Raw genomic sequence first — 18,953 nt, forward strand, 5'->3', positions numbered from 1 at the left:
CAGTTGATTCCTTAAAATAAAAAGATGTGTTCTTTTATAAGATGAGAGAATGCTGAGCAGACCAAAACAATATATACATCTGTACCTTGAGGAGACTGAGAAAGAAGATGAAGAAGAGAGCAAAGAAAAAGGTAAAAGAAGAAAAAGGGAGAAAAGAGAAGAGAGAGAAGGCAATACATAGAGACAAAGAGATATTCATCATGAACGGCACCCATCATGACCTCTGTGGGATCAAGAAGGACTCCTGCGAAGATATTATATGAAAAGGTTTACATGGACATTCCCTGTTGTAAAAATGGGAATTCCACACTTGGCTTTATAAACACAGTGCTCCTGTTATACTGAGTTCAGCAACTTCATCTGTGACTACAAAAAATATATCTTCTCCCCAAATGTGTTCACATGTTGTAAGCACTTTCATATTTTCCATGAGTGTAAGTATCTACTCAAGACTTTCTTCACAGCCTCTTTCACCTCCTTATTCCTTAGGCTGTAGATGATAGGGTTCAACATTGGGGTTACCACTCCATAAGTTAACCCGATGATCTCATCAAATGTCTTTGTATCCTTTGACTTAGGCTTCATGTACATAAAAAGAGCTGAACCATAGAATAAAACTACTACAGCGAGGTGGGCTGAACAAGTTGAGAAGGCTTTCTTTCTCCCCTCAGTAGAGTTAAGTCTCAGGATGGTAGAGAGAATGAAAACATAGGAAATAAAAATTAACAGTATGGGAATCACTAAGAAAACAATACTTGCCACTGTCATAATAAGCACATTGATGGTGATATCTGAGCAGATGAGTTTAAGAAGGGCCAGTAACTCACAGGTAAGATGGTCGATGACATTATTCCCACAGAAAGGCAGCATCATTATTAGGACTGTTTGCACTAAGGAATTCAGACAGCCTATGATCCAGGACCAAGCAGCCATGTGCATATAAAGCACTCTGTTCATGATGATGGGGTACCTCAGTGGGTTGCAGATGGCCACGTACCGATCATAGGCCATCACAGCCAGGAGGACACACTCAGTGCAGCCCAACCCAAGGGACACAACCATCTGCAGAGCACAGCCAGTGAAGGAGATGGATTTTCTCTCAGATCTAAATATGATGAGCATTGTAGGAATGAAAGAGGATGTATAACAGATGTCCAGGAATGAGAGATTCCCAAGGAAGAAGTACATGGGGGTATGGAGGCGAGAATCCAGTATGCTGATGATAATGAGGAGACTGTTTCCCAGCAGGATTATCACGTATGTGATGAGGCAGAATATGAACAGAAAAAGCTGGAGCTCTGAATATTTAGAAAGTCCCACCAGAAAGAATTCGGTCACTGCTGAGTAATTCCCCATCTCCATGTGTCCACGTCACCTGCAGAGTTCAGATAAGTATATGACTTCAGGAAATATAAATTTATAATTTAGTTTAAAACATCACTTTTACCTGCAATATTTTGATTTTTGATTCAGCTCTGAGAATCAGGAAAGGCATGGATACAATTTTAACTTTATTGATGATGAAAGTGAAGCACTGAGAGATTCAGTACTTTTTAGGACCATGCAGTAGCAGAAGCAGAGCTACCAAAACCCCAAGAATTGTGCTGTGAAGTGTCAGGCCTCTAATAAAGTAATAGGGACAGCAAAATTCTAAATGTATGTATAAATCTCATTATTAATGAATATTCTGAAATAAAATATTTTAAAAAGGAAGCTGGTTCTATTTTCAAATAATACACAAGGTACAGTTAATACCATGCCATTTAGCTTTGTGTGTGACTTTCTGAGCCTCAGGTGGTTCATGGTAAGATGTGGGAAAGAGATAACTCTGGCAATTTGTTGTGAGTATTAAATTACAGAAAATATCTTAAGTGTCTATTATAATACATGGTTAAAACACTGTATCTGTAATTATAATACTTTTAAATTATATCGTTGATTATAATTATTAGTCTTTTGACTCAGAAAAATTTGTGTAGTGTGTTTAAGGTGATAGCACTAAAGTTTGGGGTTCTAATGGACAGACTTTGAATATTTTCTCTTCTTAGATGGACATGTATCTATTCTTCTTTCAAGGACCAGTCTAGAGTTAACCTGGAACTATTTGAGGTGGATTGCAAGGAGCCTCCAGGGGTTAAGTGCCTGGGTCCACATTAAGTACCATTTATTCAGAACCTGGCTTTCTCCTCTGTCAGTATAGGACACTTGTATTCCTAAAACTTCCTAATGCATGTATTCCTCTAAATTCTGTAATTCTTCTCTTTTTTTTTTTTTTAAAGATTTTATTTATTTATGTGACAGAGAGACAGCCAGCGAGAGAGGGAACACAGCAGGGGATTGGGAGAGGAAGAAGCAGGCTCCCAGCAGAGTAGCCCGATGTGGGACTCGATCCCTGAACGCCGGGATCACGCCCTAAGCCGAAGGCAGACGCTTAACGACTGTGCTACCCAGGCGCCCCTTCTCTTCTTTTTTTTGCATCAAAATCCTTGATGCAATTTTTTTTTCAGGGAGGTTAATATACTAAAATACTAGTATTTAATGAGTAGTAATTTTTTTTCTCTTAATCTTTATATATACTATGTTGGAATGTATCTCTGTGTCTTCCTTTTTTTTTTTTTTAAAGATTTTATTTATTTATTTATTTATTTATTTATTTATTTATTTATTTATTTATTTGACAGAGAGAGAGAGAGCGAGCATAAGCAGGGGGAGCAGCAGGCAGAGGAGAGGGAGAAGCAGCCTCCCAGCTGAGCAGAGAGCCCGATGTGGGGCTCGATCCCAGGACCTTGGGATCATGACCTGAGCCGAAGGCAGGAGCTTAACCAGCTGAGCCACCCAGGCACCCCATCTCTGTGTCTTCTATATTATTTTTATTTTATAGCAAGAAACCTTCTGATAATGACAGTATAAAATGTGCTTATAACAGGGTCTAGCACAAAGATTTTATGAATGTTGGTAAGTTTTCCTACGTCTGGCCCAATAATAGCTAGCTAATATTTATTGAGAACTAACTCTGTGTCAGGCACTGTTATAAGCACTTTACCCTATTAACTCATTTAATATTCATTGCAACCCTAAGGGATAAATAATTTATATAATGGCAGTATGAGATACTATTATTATCCCTATGGTACAGAGTAGCAAACAGATAAATGGAAGTTAAATAGCTTCCCCAACATCTTGTAGCTGGAACCAGGATTTAATACCCAGCAGTCTAGATCCGGAATCAGCCTTCCTGTCACAACACTATAGTACCTATCACAGATCCTCTTTTTTACCTCTGAAAATACTACATGGTCCTCAAGTGTGTTGAAATGAAACATTCTTGCCTTGTTTTTTCTAGCCCACATTGATCTTTCCATGTATAAGTTCCTATGATGTACAATGTTAATACCATATGAAAACTCAGCTGTGCTCCAGTTGTTTTGTATTTGTCTGATACCGTACTTTCAAGAAGACTCTCCTGCAACCAGATCGTCACCACTAAATGTTGCTAATATAGAACTTCTGGAGCTACTACTGACCCTTCTTCCTCATGCTCTGTTATAGCCATACTGAACTTCTCACAGTTTACCCTAAACATCATTCTCATTCTTCTTCATACTTTTGTAGAAGCTCTTATCTTAAACTGGAGAGCCCCCCGCCCCCATTATTACCTTTTTCTAGGAAACCTTCCTGAACTAGTTTGGGTAGGATTCCCATTTTGAGTGCTTTCACAGAACTGTGCTGATCTCTCTCATAGAAACTTTCATTTATTCAATTTTTAGCACAGTAGATACTGTAGTATTATCAGAAATCCAATTGGTATAAAAATAGACACTGATCCTCAATATAGACCCTGGACACAGATTACTGAGGAAAGAGGTTATACTTTCAAGAAGCAAATAATTTCTGTGCTACACAAAGAGTTTAATGTCCAAAAAATTATGGAACAGCTTTCAAATCATTTTGTCAAGCTAAAATAAATTTTATACTCCAGGTGTCAAAGACAGAATAAACCTATGGTTTAATCTCATTTGAATATACATGTAAAAATCAAATAAATATAAAACCAAATCTAACTATAATAATTTCATAAATTCAAGGCATTCCAAATTAATATTTAGAAATTGATCAATATAATATGGCAAACAAATAGGTAAATAAAAAACCCTGTGTGATCATCCAGATAGATATAAAAGATCATTTGATGGAATTCAGTTTTCTTTCTTAATAAGAACTTAGTAATTTAGACATGAGCCAACTTGATTTTATTTATTTATTTATTTATTTATTTATTTATTTATTTATTTTTGAGATTTTTATATTCTTTATTATTACATAAAGATTCTAGTTTCAAGATGAAAATATTTCATGCTTGAGAATTTAGGTTTTTTTTTCTTTCTTGAACATGCCAACTCTTTCTTATCTCAGATCCTTTTTGTACTACTTGTTCCATCTTCCTCCAGCCCTTCTCATGGCTCTCTTCCTCCTCTTTCAGGATTCAAGCCAACTTGATTTTAAATGGTGAAACTCTGCAAATATTTCCCTAAAAGTCACTCAGTGATTACTTTTATCATCATCATCATTATTTAATAATTATTTTTCTGAAAAATCAACCAATAGATAGTCATAATTTTTTTGAAGGATTCTGAAAGTTGGGCACCTGAGTGGCTCAGTTTTTTAAGTGTCTGCTTTCGACTCAGGTCATTATTCCAGGGTCCTGGGATCAAATCCCACATTGCGCCCCCTGCTCAGTGGGGAGTCTCCTTCTCCCTCTGCCCTTACCCCCTGCTCAGGATCTCTCTCTTTCTCTCTCATATAAATAAATAAAGTCTTTTTAAAAAGAGTTTTAAAAAGGATTCTGAAAATCTGGTATGTGGTGGTGGGACATATTATAATGTGTGAGAAAACATACCTTCATTTGTTACACCATTGAAAATTTCAATTTTGCTGGGCACTGGGTGGTTCAGTCAGTTGAGCATCTGACTCTTGGTTTTGGCTTGGGTCATGATCTCAGAGTCATGAGTTGAACCCTGTGTCAGGCTCTGTGCTAAGCACAAGTCTGCTTGAGAGAGTCTCTCTCTCCCTCTCCCTCCCCTTCTACTTCTCTCCCTCTCACATGCTCTCTCTCTCAAATAAATAAATAAAATCTTAAAAAAAAAAAAAGAAAATTGCAATCTTGGAGAATAGTTAAGGACAAAGAAAAATACTCATGATGTGATATCAGATAAAAACAAGTCTCACACAATATAAATTATCATATACATAAATTTTGTATACATGTAGTGGAAAGAAATCTCATCAAAATACTATGGTTTTCTTTGTCAGATTTGGTTTTGAGGTATTTAAAATTTTCTTAACTTTTAGATATTTTTCATATTTAATAAAACTATATTTCTGATTGTAGAAATAAAAAGAAAGAATTAAATTCTGAACAGAGAACTGCTCTGGGACAAAGATTGATATCTTTGTATTCTTTCTAATGACTAGGAGATTACTGAAGAAGCCAAAAGGTCCAGGTATTTGTTGGCCCCACTTTCTCTAAAACCCAACACTAATTAATGCCTTTTAACATTCTGATTTTAAACAGTCAATCTCACAAATGTATCCACTCTGAGAAGACATACTGACACAGCCCAGTTTTTACAAAGGGATGCTAGAGCCCACTATTTGGAATGTAACCAAAGTCAGCAACACAGGATGTAGCAACAGTATTATGTAGTAAAAAGAAAGAGGAGATACCTGCCTGAAACACAAGACCATGGGGGAAATAGCAGGGGCTTCTGTTACTTTTTCTTCTTTCTCTTTGTCCATAAGAAAGTAAAGTTTCAATTTCTTGACTCCCTGAGCTTTGTTCATCTCCCCCAAAGGGCCTGTCCTTAGATTATTTTTCACCGTTGGGCACCACTGATGCAAAGAAAGAAAATTCTGAGACTCATGGGTCCTGTGCATCTACTGTCTTCTACGTGTATCTGTCAACAGAAGTTTGTCTGTAAAGTATATAAATTCAGCCAGCATTTCATATTTTGCCCCATGAGCTTCTTCTACATGACAGCTATCCTGGAAAGGCGTCCTCAGGAGAAAATTCCTAGCACTAGGTATTGAATTCTAGTTCCAGACGAAGTGTCCCCTATTGTTTATAAAGCAACTTTGTTCCTCACAATATGAAACATCCCTCACAGGAGATCCCCAGTGCTTGTCTGTATAAACAAGCCCTGTGTGCCTCAAAAGAAAATAATAATGGATAAGGTGGAAAGAACAAAGGCAAAGACAAAAGCAAAGGCCTATTCTCTTTCTACACGGTACTGAGAATTATCCTGTTGTTGTTTTTTGCTTTTCTTCACTGTGTAAACTAAGTGCAGTTTTTTTGTTCCTGGAAACACAGCAGAAGTGTTTAGCTCTTATCTGGTGGGAACTTCTGTCTGAGCAATAGTCTCACTCCTGGAATTGATTCACCTTAACTCATCCTGCATGCTCTGACCATCTCTAAGGCTGTGCTTTGGAAGTCTACTGTACCCTAATCTCTTTATCCCTTTGTGCAGACTGAAGATTTATTTGTGAAACAATACCATGTCTTAAAGGAAAGAACAATTGGCTTGGAGTCACAGAACTTAGAGTCCAGTTCAGTCTCTGCTCTGTGTCTTCATAACTGTACAGAACTTGGGTAAGACACTTAACTTGCCTCAACATGATGTGTCATCTGTAATATTAGCATAATAGCACCTATTTTGTAGGATTGTTTTGAAGATTATTTGTGATAGTGTTTGGCAGAGAATAAGAATACAATACATGTTAATTTAATCCAGTCTCTCAGGCTGACATTCCCCCCCTTTTCATCCTAAGGAAAAATGAATAATTTAATATTATGTTCATAGATATTCTAGATACTTCCTTGATTTAATAATTCTTTTTGTCCATATTTTCATTTTTGTCATTTTTTCATTTTTTTATTTGGAACTTTTCAAATTAGTTAAAGAAAAGACTGAGGAGTAGTTATAATTTGGAATGGAAGAGACAAGGGAGAAATAGCAAGTATATACAACGTGGGATCCTGAGGAGGATCCTGGAATAGGAAAAGACATTAGTGGAAAATTGGTGAAATTTGAATAAAGTCCATAGTCAATGTAATGTACCAATGTTAATTTCTTATTCTTGATAATTGTACTATGGTTCTGTAAGATGTTAACATTCGAGGTTAGGTGAGATATATATGGGAACTCTTTGAACCAATTTTGTTAACTTTTCTGAAAGTTTAAAATCAGTTCAAAGGAAAAGTGTTGAAAATATAAAACCATAAGTTATTTATGATTTATTATTTCCATTTCTCCTTCTCTTTCTGAAACAAATCTTTACAACTCTGCAGTGCTTCCTATTCAGTTCTTAGTGTAGGATTCTTACCTTCTCCCCACACAAGTAGGTAGCATGGCCTGTTGAGACTTCAGTTTCTAAAAAAGGATGTTGTTTTAGACACAGGGACACTCCTCCCTGTATTTCATTCCTTTTTCTTATATTTTGCCAAATGTGTCCAGATGACAAATTCAGTGTGGTTGACCTTCCTCAAGCTAGTTGACATCTTTGCTCTCTTCTTTTTGAGCTATGGGGCCCACTGTTGAGAACACCATCATTTCAGATTACTGTGGGTAGTGTCAAGGGGAACAGACCAAAGGTAAGGCTGTCATCCCTACTAAAATGTTCTATCTTGAATTTATCAACAGTAAATAAATATCTGTTCTCTAATCTCTGGGCCCTAAAAATGTCCAAAGGACCTATTCATGGCTCTGGTAGCCAATTTAAATCCTTCTTTCTTTTCCTCTTAGGGATCTTGTAATCCCAGAAGTGATTAAAGAGTATCTTTAAACTGTGTGGAAGATAGTAGTAGATCTTAAAGCTTTAGGGATATTGTCTCAAAGACCTAATTATAGTATAGCCTATGAAGCAAAAAATTATTTTTTAATTAAAATTTTCCTGATTAAATATAGAATATATACTTATCACAGAAAAGCTGGGAAACTTGGAAAAGCCCAAAGAAAGAAAAATTCATCCATAATTTCAGTTGTAGTAACTATTAATATTTTAATATATTCATATGTGTGTCCTACATATAAACTTGAGACCATAATGCAGTTCTGATTTTTTAACCTATTTTCTAAAATAATTGTGTATTTTGAATTATCCTGTGTTATTTTTTAAGGCAATTTTAACTGTTGTCAAAATACTTGTAAATGGCAAATAGGAAACAAAAAGTAAATAGAGAGTGAAACAGTAATTCTCCACTTTTCTTTGACTTTTGAGAATAATGACAATGGAGAGAGAATGGGATCAGAGATTCTCTTCATTCCCTATTTTTAATAAGTAAAGCCTCATTTCCCTCATAGAGCTTCTTAAGATGCCCTTTTTGTTGAATGGAAAAGTCAGTTTAGTACATTTTTGCTTGGTGGGGTGGGAAAACAAGGGTGCAATAACCAAAGCGATGGGTGCCCAGCCTCATCTGAATGGCCAATACACTATTTCCCTTTTTTCCCAACTGCCTCCTCTAACTCCTCTAACTCAACTGCTCTCTGGCCCTGCTGTGATGGTTCTAGACCTTATTATTTTAACTTCATTCACATTTACATTACACTACCACCTCTAGAGTACATTTATTAGTAACAGGAATGTGACTTTAACAAGGAGACTCAAGATCATTTGTAATAGATAAACTATGAACCAAGGAGATGAATATTTTTTAAAAAAGTCATAGCCAACACAAAGGAAATAAAAACAAAAATAAACTATTGAGACTACATCAAACTAAAAAGCTTTTGCACAGTGGAGGAAACCAACAAAACAAAAAAGCCACCTACGGAATGGGAGAAGATATTTGCAAATGATATATCCGATAAAGGGTTAATATCCAAAATACATAAAGAAGTTATACCACTCAACACCAAAAAATCCCACAAATTATTCGAATAAAAAATGGGCAGAGTACCTGAATAGATACTTTTCCAAAGAAGACATACAGATGGCCAACAGACACATGAAAAAGTGCTCAACATCACTAATCATCAGGGAAATACAAATCAAAACTACTGTGAGTTACCACCTGACACCTGTCGGAATGGCTAAAATCAAAGACAAGAAACAACAAACGTTGATGAGGATGCAGAGATAAAGGAACCCTCATGGGCTGTTGGTGGGAATGCAAATTGTGGAAAAGAGTATGGAGGTTCCTCAAAAAATTAAAAATAGAAATACCATACAACTCAGTAATTCTACTCCTGGGTATTTACCCAAAGAAAAGGAAAACACTAATTTGAAAAGATATCCACCCTTATGTTTATTGTGATGTTATTTATAATAGCTGAGATATGGAAGCAACCCAAGTGTCCATCTATAGATGAATAGATAAAGAAGATATGGTAAGGATCTAGAGGGTGTTATACTAAGTGAAATAGTTGGATAGAAAGACAAATATCATATGATTTTACTTATACATGGAATTTAAAAAACAAACAAATGCTAACAAACAAAAACCAGAAACAGACCCAGAAATACAGAGAACACACTGATGGTTGCTGGAGGGGTGAGGTGGGAATGGGCCAAATAGGTGAAGGGGAGTGGGAGATACAAGCTTCTAGTTATGAATGAATAAATCATTGGAAGAAAAGGTACAGCACAGGGAATATAGTCAATGGTATTGTAATAGTGTTGAATGGTGGCTAATGGGAGCTACACTTGTGAGCATAACAAACTATAGACTTGTTGAATCATTATGTTTTACACCTGAAACTGATGTAACATTGTGTATCAAATACAATTTAAAAAAAGTAATAGCCAACAGTACTTTAATAACATTGCAGACATTTGTTCTATTTCTTTAAATTTATTCCTATTTGAGATCCAATTATATGAAAGACCATCACTTGATATCAACATTGTAGGGATATACAGGGATGAAAAAGGCAAGGGAGTGCTTTCAAGTAGCTAATTAAATGAACAGAAGAAAAGGCAAATGTTCCATAGGTTTAAAAACACAGAACAATAATTTTACAATAGTTTTATGCCTCTATAAATGTTGCTATATGTTAGTTCTTTTTAAATAATATTATAATCTTATGATTCGGTTTTTGAATGGTAAACCACTGTTACATTTCTAAAATTAACTTCACTTAACTGTAATCTCTTGTTCTTTTTATGTAACACTTTATTCAATGTTCTAATTATTTTTTAAGATTTTTTCCAACTGTGTTCATGAGAGCTAGGTTCTTAGTTTTTCTTTTTAACCATATCCTTGTTAGATTTTGGTATCAAGTTTATGCTGGCCTCATAAAATGAATTAAGGGAGTTTTCTATATTTTCTATCTGTGAATAGATTGTGTAAAATTTAATTTATCTCTTCCTTAAAAGAGTGAAATAATTCATTGAGATCATTTTGGCTGGAGTATTTTCTAGGGAAGATTATAATAATGGATGCACTTTTTTTTATTATTATGTTAGTCACCATACAGTACATCCCTAGTTTTTGATGTAAAGTTCCATGATTCATTACTTGCGTATAACACCCAGTGCACCATGCAATACGTGCCCTCCTTAATACCCATCACCAGCCTATCCCATTCCCCCACCCCGCTCCCCTCCGAAGCCCTCAGTTTGTTTCACAGAGTCCGTAGTCTCTCATGGTTCATTCTCCCTTCTGTTTACCCCGCCTTTCTTCTTCCCCTTCTTCTACTGATCTTCCTACTTCTTATGTTCCATAAATGAGTGAAACCATACGATAACTCTCTTTCTCCGCTTGACTTATTTCGCTTAGCATAATCTCCTCCAGTCCTGTCCATGTTGCAGCAATTGTTGAGAAATAGTTCTTTTTAATGGCTGAGTAATATTCCATTGTATATATGGACCACATCTTAGTCCAGTCATCTGTTGAAGGGCATCTCAGCTCCTTCCACGATTTAGCTATTGTGGTCAAAGCTGCTATGAACATTGGGGTGCATATGGCCCTTCTCTTCACTACATCTGTATCTTTGGGGTAAATACCCAGTAGTGCAATTGGTAGCTCAATTTTTAACTTTTTGAGGGACCTCCACACTGTTTTCCAGAGTGGTGTACGAACTTGCATTCCCACCAACAATGTAGGAGGGATCCCCTTTCTCCACATCCTCTCCAACATTTGTTGTTTCCTGCCTTGTCAATTTTTGCCATTCTAACTGGTGTAAGGTGGTATCTCAGTGTGGTTTTATTTGAATTTCTCTGATGGCTAATGATTTTGAACATTTTTTCATGTGTCTGTTAGCCATTTGTATGTCTTCATTAGAAAAGTGTCTGTTCATATCTTCTGCCCATTTTTTGATTTGTTTGTTTCTTGTGTATTGAGTTTGAGAAGCTCTTTGTAGGGGCACCTGGGTGGCACAGCGGTTAAGCATCTGCCTTCGGCTCAGGGCGTGATCCCGGCGTTCTGGGATCGAGCCCCACATCAGGCTCTTCCGCTATGAGCCTGCTTCTTCCTCTCCCACTCCCCCTGCTTGTGTTCCCTCTCTCGCTGGCTGTTTCTATCTCTCTTGAATGAATAAATAAAATAAAATCTTTTTTAAAAAAAAAAAAGAAGCTCTTTGTAGATCTTGGATACCAGTCTTTTATCTGTAGTATCATTTGCAAATATCTTCTCCCATTCTGTGGGCTGCCTCTTAGTTTTTTTGACTGTTTCCTTGGCTGTGCAGAAGCTTTTTATCTTGATGAAGTCCCACAAGTTCATTTTATCTTTTGTTTCTCTTGCCTTTGGAGATGTGTCATGAAAAAGTTGCTTTGGCCGATGTCATAGAGGTTGCTGTCTATGTTCTCCTCTATGATTTTGATGGATTCCTGTCTCACATCGAGGTCTTTCATCCATTTGGAGTTTATCTTTGTGTATGGTGTGAGAGAGTGGTCAAGTTTCATTCTTTTGCATGTAGCTGTCCAATTTTCCCAGCACCATTTATTGAAGAGACTGTCTTTTTTCCACTGGATGTTTTTTCCTGCTTTGTCAAAGATTAGTTGCCCAAAGAGCCGAGGGTCCATTTCTGGGTTCTCTATTCTGTTCCATTGGTCTATGTGTCTGTTTTTGTGCCAGTACCATGCTGTCTTTGTGATCACAGCTTTGTAGTACAGCTTGAAATCTGGCAATGTGATGCTCCCAGCTTTGTTTTTCCTTTTCAACAATTCCTTGGCGATATGGGGCCTTTTCTGGTTCCACACAAATTTAAGGGCTGTTTGTTCCAGTTCTTTGAAAAATGTCATTGGTATTTTGATCGGGATGGCATTGAAAGTGTAGATTGCTCTGGGTAGTATGGACATTTTAACTATGTTAATTCTTCTGATCCATGAGCATGGAATATTTTTCCATCTTTTGTGTCTTCTTCAATGTCTTTCAAGAGTGATTTGTAGTTTCTTGAATATAGATCCTTTACGTCTCTGGTTAAGTCAATTCCGAGATAATGTATGATTTTTGGTGCTATTGTAAATGGAATGGATTCCCTAATTTCTCTTTCTTCAGTCTTATTGTTTGTGTATAGAAGTGCAACTGATTTCTGAGCATTGATTTTGTATCCTGCCACATTACTGAATTGCTCTGTAAGTTCTAGTAATTTGGGGGTGGAATCTTTTGTTTTTTTCATATAGAGTATCATGTCATCTGCGAAGAGAGACAGTTTGACGACTTCTTTGCCAATTTGGATATCTTTTATCCCTTTTTGTTGTCTGATTGCTGTTGCAAGGACTTCTAGTACTATGTTGAATAATAATGGCGAGAGTGGGCATCCTTGTTGTGTTCCTGATCTTAAAGGAAAGGCTTCCAGCTTTTCCCCATTGAGAATGATATTTGCTGTAGGCTTTTCATAGATGGTTTTTATGAAATGGAGGAATGTACCCTCTATCCCTACACTCTGAAGTGTTTATTCAGGAAAGGATGCTGTATTTTGTCAGATGCTTTTTCTGCATCTATTGAGAGGATCATGTGGTTCTTTACTCTTTTCTTGTTGATATGATCTATCACACTGATCGATTTGCGAATGTTGAACCACCCTTGCAATGGATGCACTTTTGAAATGATTATAGGGTTTTCTAGTTGCAGACGAGATGGAATAGACACTTCTCCTTATTTTGTTAAATATAGCTAAAACTCTGTACATTATGTATAAAGAAAGCATAGAAGACTCTGAAAGATGGAGAGAAAAAGACCAGAAGGAACTTTGGGATCTAAGGAACCAAAAAGTGTAGTGAGTTTCCTGAGTTTTCTTTTTACCTTCTATATATCCCAGACTGAGTACAAGATAAGCCTAAAATTTGGAAACACAAATGGAAAAAACAAAAAAAGAACAAGAAAATTAAATCTCTTTAGCTGAAGGGACAGGAAAGGGGTGGCTTAGCAAGACAGAAAACATAATGTCAGTAATTGCCCTATTCCAGCCAAACACCAGAGAAAAATACTGCAACCTTACTCCCCTACTCCAGCATATTTAAGTGGGGAGCCTAGACTTCGACCCTCTACCATCTGCCTTTTCCCTTCAAATAGGGTTTTAGGGGAGGATTAGTAGGAAGTCAAGGATTTCATTGAAGCCCTCTACTAATGAATCCTTCCATCCCCACTGTGCCATGGAGTCCATGTGAGGAGTTTAGAGTTTTGCCGAGTCTGGCAAGAACGAGGTAGTGACTCCCTTCTCTAAGGGGCATGGTTTTAGAGGAGACCTGAAATAGATCTGAATAAGATCCAGACTCTCATAGTCCCTAAAATATCCAGGATACAAATGAATATCACTCCTCATGCAAAGAATCAGGTATCCAATTTGAATGATAAGGGACAATTTCTAGATACAACAAAAAATGAACAGATGTTGGAATTATTTGAGAAGGAATATAAAGCAGCCATTATAAAATGCTTCAGTGAGCAATTATACACACACTTGAAGCAAGTGAAAATATAGAAGGCCTACGCAGAGAAACAAAGCCTCAGAAAAGATATCGAAAAAAGAACCAAACGGAAAAATACCGTAATGGAAATAAAAAATTCAGTGGGTAGGCTCAATAGCAGTATGAAGGGGGCAACATGTTGATTTGATGTTCTTTTTTTAACTTTGAGATAGAGTGTAACCTTCTTCTTTTTTTTTTAATATTTTAAGATTTTATTTATTTATTTGTCAGAGATAGCACAAGCAGGGGGAGTGGCAGGCAGAGCAGGCAGAGGGAGAAGCAGGCTCCCTGCTGAGCAAGGAGCCTGATGCGGGACTTGATCCCAGGACCTGGGATCATGACCTGAGCTGAAGGCAGCCACTTAACTGACTGAGCCACCTAGGTGTCTAATACATGCATCTGGGGCTGTAAATTTTCTTCTAATTACTGGCTTTAGCTAGATTCCATAAATTTTTACTGGGATGTTCAATTCAAAACAGCTTTATTTTTTGTCGTGATTTCCTTCTCATAGTATATGTTACTAGGAGTGCATTATGTAAGTTCCTAACATTTGAGGATTTTTTAAAAGTTTCTTTTCTTTTTTAAAAAATTAATTACTTAATTATTTTGATACAGTGTTCCATGATTCATTGCTTGTGTATAACACCCAGTGGCCATTGCAATGGCCCTCCTTAATACCCATCATTCGACTAACCCATCCCCCAACCCCCCTCCCCTCTGAAACCCTCAGTTTATTTCCTGGAGTCCCTAGTCTCTCATGGTTCATCTCCCCCTCTGGTTCCCCCCTTCATTTTTCCCTTCTTTTTATTTTTATTTTTTTCTGCATCCACATGATTTTTTTATAATAATTTTTTATTATATTATGTTAGTCACCATACAGTACATCCCTAGTTTTTGATGTAAAGTTCCATGATTCATTACTTGCGTATAACACCCAGTGCACCATGCAATACGTGCCCTCCCCACCACCCATCACCGGCCTATCCCATTCCCCCACCCCCCTCCCCTCTGAAGCACTCAGTTTGTTTCCCAGAGTCCATAGTCTTTCATGGTTCCCTTCTTTTTAAAAGATTTCCTGGTTTAATTCTGTATGGTCAAAGAACACTCTCTGGATGATTTAAATTGTTTGAAAGTACTTGAAGCTTATTTTAGGACCCATTATACAGTCATAGTATTCATTGTGCTGCATATCCCATTTACCGAGTTCCTTATTTGAGTTGTTATATGTTTCATTCCCAGTATTACCATGTGATTCTTTTTTGTAACTGTTTATTCCTGCTTTATGCCACAAATATTCTTCCTTTATCACATCAAGGATATTTATTTTGCTCATTCAAAATTTTTGCTCTCTCTGTTCAATGAATTCTTTCTCATATGATTTCGAGTTTCTCATTTAATTTTCTTTCTTTTTATAATGGTGGTGTTCACCATTTATCACATTATTCTTCTCTATGGAATTCATTTTCCCCCGCAGTATTTTTATCAATAGTGTGTACCTTATTAAGAAAAGGCAAAAGTCCAGACCCCAAATTGTACTACTTCAGGTGAATTAAAAATTTGCGGTTCCTAAAGGCAGAGAGCCCATTGTACAGTATATTGGGTATGTGCAAATAGGTTTCCTCCCCTGGAAACCCTGACTCTTTCCTTTACCTCTTTCTGGATGCTGTCCTTTCCCAAGTCCCTTTCTTCACTGATAAAAATATCCCAGCTTTTTTAGTGAGATAAAGCAGAAAGAGGGAACTCTCCAGGTAGGCTGCTCTGTGTGCATTTGTGATGAGTTGTTCAGTCTTCACTCTTCTTAGTTCTGGACCACTCTGATGTTAATGTATCTACCTTAGCTTGTAAGGGTTAGAGGAGGGTCAAGCGTAATTTCCTCATGGTAATGCAGTAGAGAAGGAATAACTTGACTCAAAACTACTCACCCAGTGTATTTCTTGTCAATGACTACATTGTTTCCTTGGGTTTCTTCCAGTTTCATTCTATTGTTCAGATTGATATATTTTAAATCTTATTCCTATGGCATTTCCCTGTTTGAGTGGGGAAGAAGTCAGAAGATTATGCCACTTTGCTATTTCCAGAAGCTGAAAATATTACTTTCATAATAAGTTGTTTATTGAATGATTAGATTAAGAAGTTATTAAGAAACAGCCATCATACTGAGACCTGTCTTTGAACTCAGTTAAGTTAGATTGACCTGTTATTTTTCCCATGCCTCCATCTCTCGCTATCTCAGCCACATTTATTGATGTATTTATTTTTTAATCATACCTTTTATTCTTCTTCTTGGCTTTGGGAATATCCCGTTGCCCATTTAAATTCTAATTAACTGATCCCAATTTGATGTCCGTGTTCTGTTCCTTATATAATGGACTAATTGGTATTTTCTTTGTGCCTTTTACTACCCCTCCAATCTGCTACTCTTCTATTTTCCTAGATACTTTCCTGCCAGTTACAAAACCCACCTGTTAGAGGAACAGGCAGCATAGAAACAGGAGAGAGAATGATAATGAGAGTGTAAGAGAGACTGTCATGATCAAATGAGTTCACTATACTGATCATGATGTGGCTGCATTACAACTAATATTAACCATTTTGATAAACTGTAGCCTGAGGATTGGAGGATCTAGGTGAAGTTTTGTGTCTATTCAATACAAATGCATGAAAACATTGCCCTTATCTAACTTTAAGGTGATGAAACTAAATTTTTTAGAGTTATAAGGAAATCAAAATTTTGTTCACAATTCAGATAAAATATAGCTATATTTGAACGGAGTAAATTGCTTTAGGGAACAGAAGAGTCTTGAGCCAGATTCAGTGTCTTGTACTTAATCATATTGTTAGTTTGTCTTGACAGACTAAAATGGACAGGTATAACAGCTTCCTGCTGAAGGGACAAGAAGATGGCATCCGAATGCCATCTAACTAAGAGATACAGAGGGACCTTGAAGTTATAGAAATTGAGTTGTATGTGCCAGCTCCTCAGGGAAAAGCATGGATTGATGTGTGGCCCAGCACAAGGAAGAACAAGGTAAAGGGAAAATCTAGGGCAAACTCTGTTTGGAATATAGTCAGGCAGTTGGCATTAGGGGAGTTGACCCCAGATATTAAGACCCTAGGTATTGCTTGCTATTCTTCTAATGGGCTGTAGTACCTGGCAGGGGACTAAAGTAATTTATGGCATTTAGGGAAGAAGCAGACATCATTCCTGGAATGAGGAAGCCTCAATTAGTAAACACTGAATTAAGTGAAATGAAAGAGGGAGAAGTTGAGACTAGGGCTTAGAAATGCTGAAGAGCAGTACTTGATGTTGAACCCCTGCAAGTTCATGTTAATTGTTTCTTCTTACCATGTTTGTTCTGGGAAGGGATGAGGGTTGCAGCTGTAAGTGGTATTTATGTGGTGGCTGGGTACATTTGAGACCACAGATGTATAATCCTGTATCTACTAGAGTGGTTTAGAGAAATACACTAAATATTCTCTTTCTGCTCATTTGAAAGTTCTAAAAGTAGTACTGTCTCACAGTATTATTGTGAGTAGTACTGCCCAGACACCTGGATCCTGTACTCCCTCCAATGCCTGGGAATGTTGCTGCTGGGGCAGCCCAGGCTTAGACTGGATTTCATGTGAATCTTGGTTGCAGGAAGTTAGGGTTGCCAGGTTAACAAATGAAAATAGATAACACCCACTCATATTTTAATTATTTCTGATTGTCTTTGCATGTGTACACTGGGATAAATAATATTTCATAGGAAATATTTGTATGAAAAATTGTTGTCTGAAATAAATTATAAGTATTCTACATACCTCTTTAATTGTAAGTATTTGGCTCCATTTAACAGTTTTATATAATTTGCTTATAAAACTCCTTGCAGTTACAATCTATCTTCCAGTTGTATTGCAACATTGTTTTTACTGTGCTCACATCAAAACTATTTAATACCTTTGTCCACTGAACATTAATGAGAAACCATGCTCAATATTTGCATTATGAGCCAATATACTGAAAAAGTACTTGCATAAAGTTAAGAACTCTGGGAATTGCTCTTTAAATTTGTTTTGATGAAATAGATAATACCGTCTTTCATGGCAGAAATTGCTTTCCCATTGCTCAGGATTATGTTGCATCTTTTACTCAATGACTTTTAAAAAATGTTCACTGACAAAAAAGAGTGCTGTTGTCAAATTTTATTCCCTTTTTTTAAAGACTACTCACAATGATTTCACTCATTTCCATGCTGGAAGAGTATTTCACAACATTCATGTAAAATGATTGAAATTGTCAAATGCTTATATTGATTTCAAAAGGTAGTCATAGAAAATGTCATAATAATTATCCACCTCAAGTTGGAACTTCTTTTCCTATTCATAAGGAAAGTGTGGCTTGCTCATACCATGGAAATTGTTGACATGGTTTGTTCCATGCTGTGTCATACCAGTGTGGGCATGACTGAAAAACAGATTGGTTAAGTTTGGGGTATTGTGTATGTATTTGACTAGAGGACATGAGTGAGCAAATTTAAAATGACCATGCCTATTATTCTGGCTATTTAGAGAGGGCAGTGAGACGAGAATAATGTTTATCAAGTCTGAGAATCCAGGATTTAGAGGTCAAAGTAAAGGTGATTGGTAGATAATTTGTTAAGAACAAAGTATCATTTTAACGTAAGCATCACAGATTATGGCCACATCTCTCTATCAGATATAGTCAATTCTAATGTCCATGTCTTGACCATTTTACCTGGGTAGCAGTTCTAAATTTGCTCTCAGAGGGTGTAAGGACAGAAGAATTATTTTTGTGTGTATGAGTTACAATTAAGTTTAATTGTATTAGCAACTTTGTCTTAATTGCTTCTAGGGGACTTCATCCCAAAAGTACTAGAAAGTTGCTAAATTCTAACCATTCCACATTGTGAACTTTAAATTACTTTCGGGATTAGAAAGATCCTCAAAGCAGCAAAGACTTTAAGTTGCTTTGGTGCTCCATTGGCTGATCCTTTTTTTTAAGATTTTATTTATTTGTTAGAGAGAGAGAGGAAGATAGAGAGCGC

General features: G+C 36.6%; 1 protein-coding gene and 1 long non-coding RNA gene across 2 annotated transcripts in view; one reads left to right on the forward strand and one right to left on the reverse strand.

Annotated features, from left to right (window-relative positions):
• LOC123781066 (uncharacterized) overlaps nucleotides 1–18,953 on the forward strand; it is a 614,912-nt gene that overhangs the window by 68,320 nt on the left and 527,639 nt on the right. The gene's annotated exons all lie outside the window — the stretch shown is intronic.
• LOC123781064 (olfactory receptor 13D1-like) lies at nucleotides 418–1,362 on the reverse strand. The gene has a single exon (XM_045780362.2). It carries the CDS (start codon nucleotides 1,360–1,362, stop codon nucleotides 418–420), a length of 945 nt encoding a protein of 314 aa, XP_045636318.2.

This window comes from Ursus americanus, chromosome 18 (assembly GCF_024610735.1).
Source record: "Ursus americanus isolate L20-20 chromosome 18, mUrsAme1.1.p, whole genome shotgun sequence".
Taxonomy (NCBI): Eukaryota; Metazoa; Chordata; class Mammalia; order Carnivora; family Ursidae; genus Ursus; species Ursus americanus.

Excerpts from the sequence above, each read along its gene's own strand:
- LOC123781064 (XM_045780362.2), bottom strand. The coding sequence starts at position 1,362 with ATGGAGATGGGGAATTACTCAGCAGTGACCGAATTCTTTCTGGTGGGA.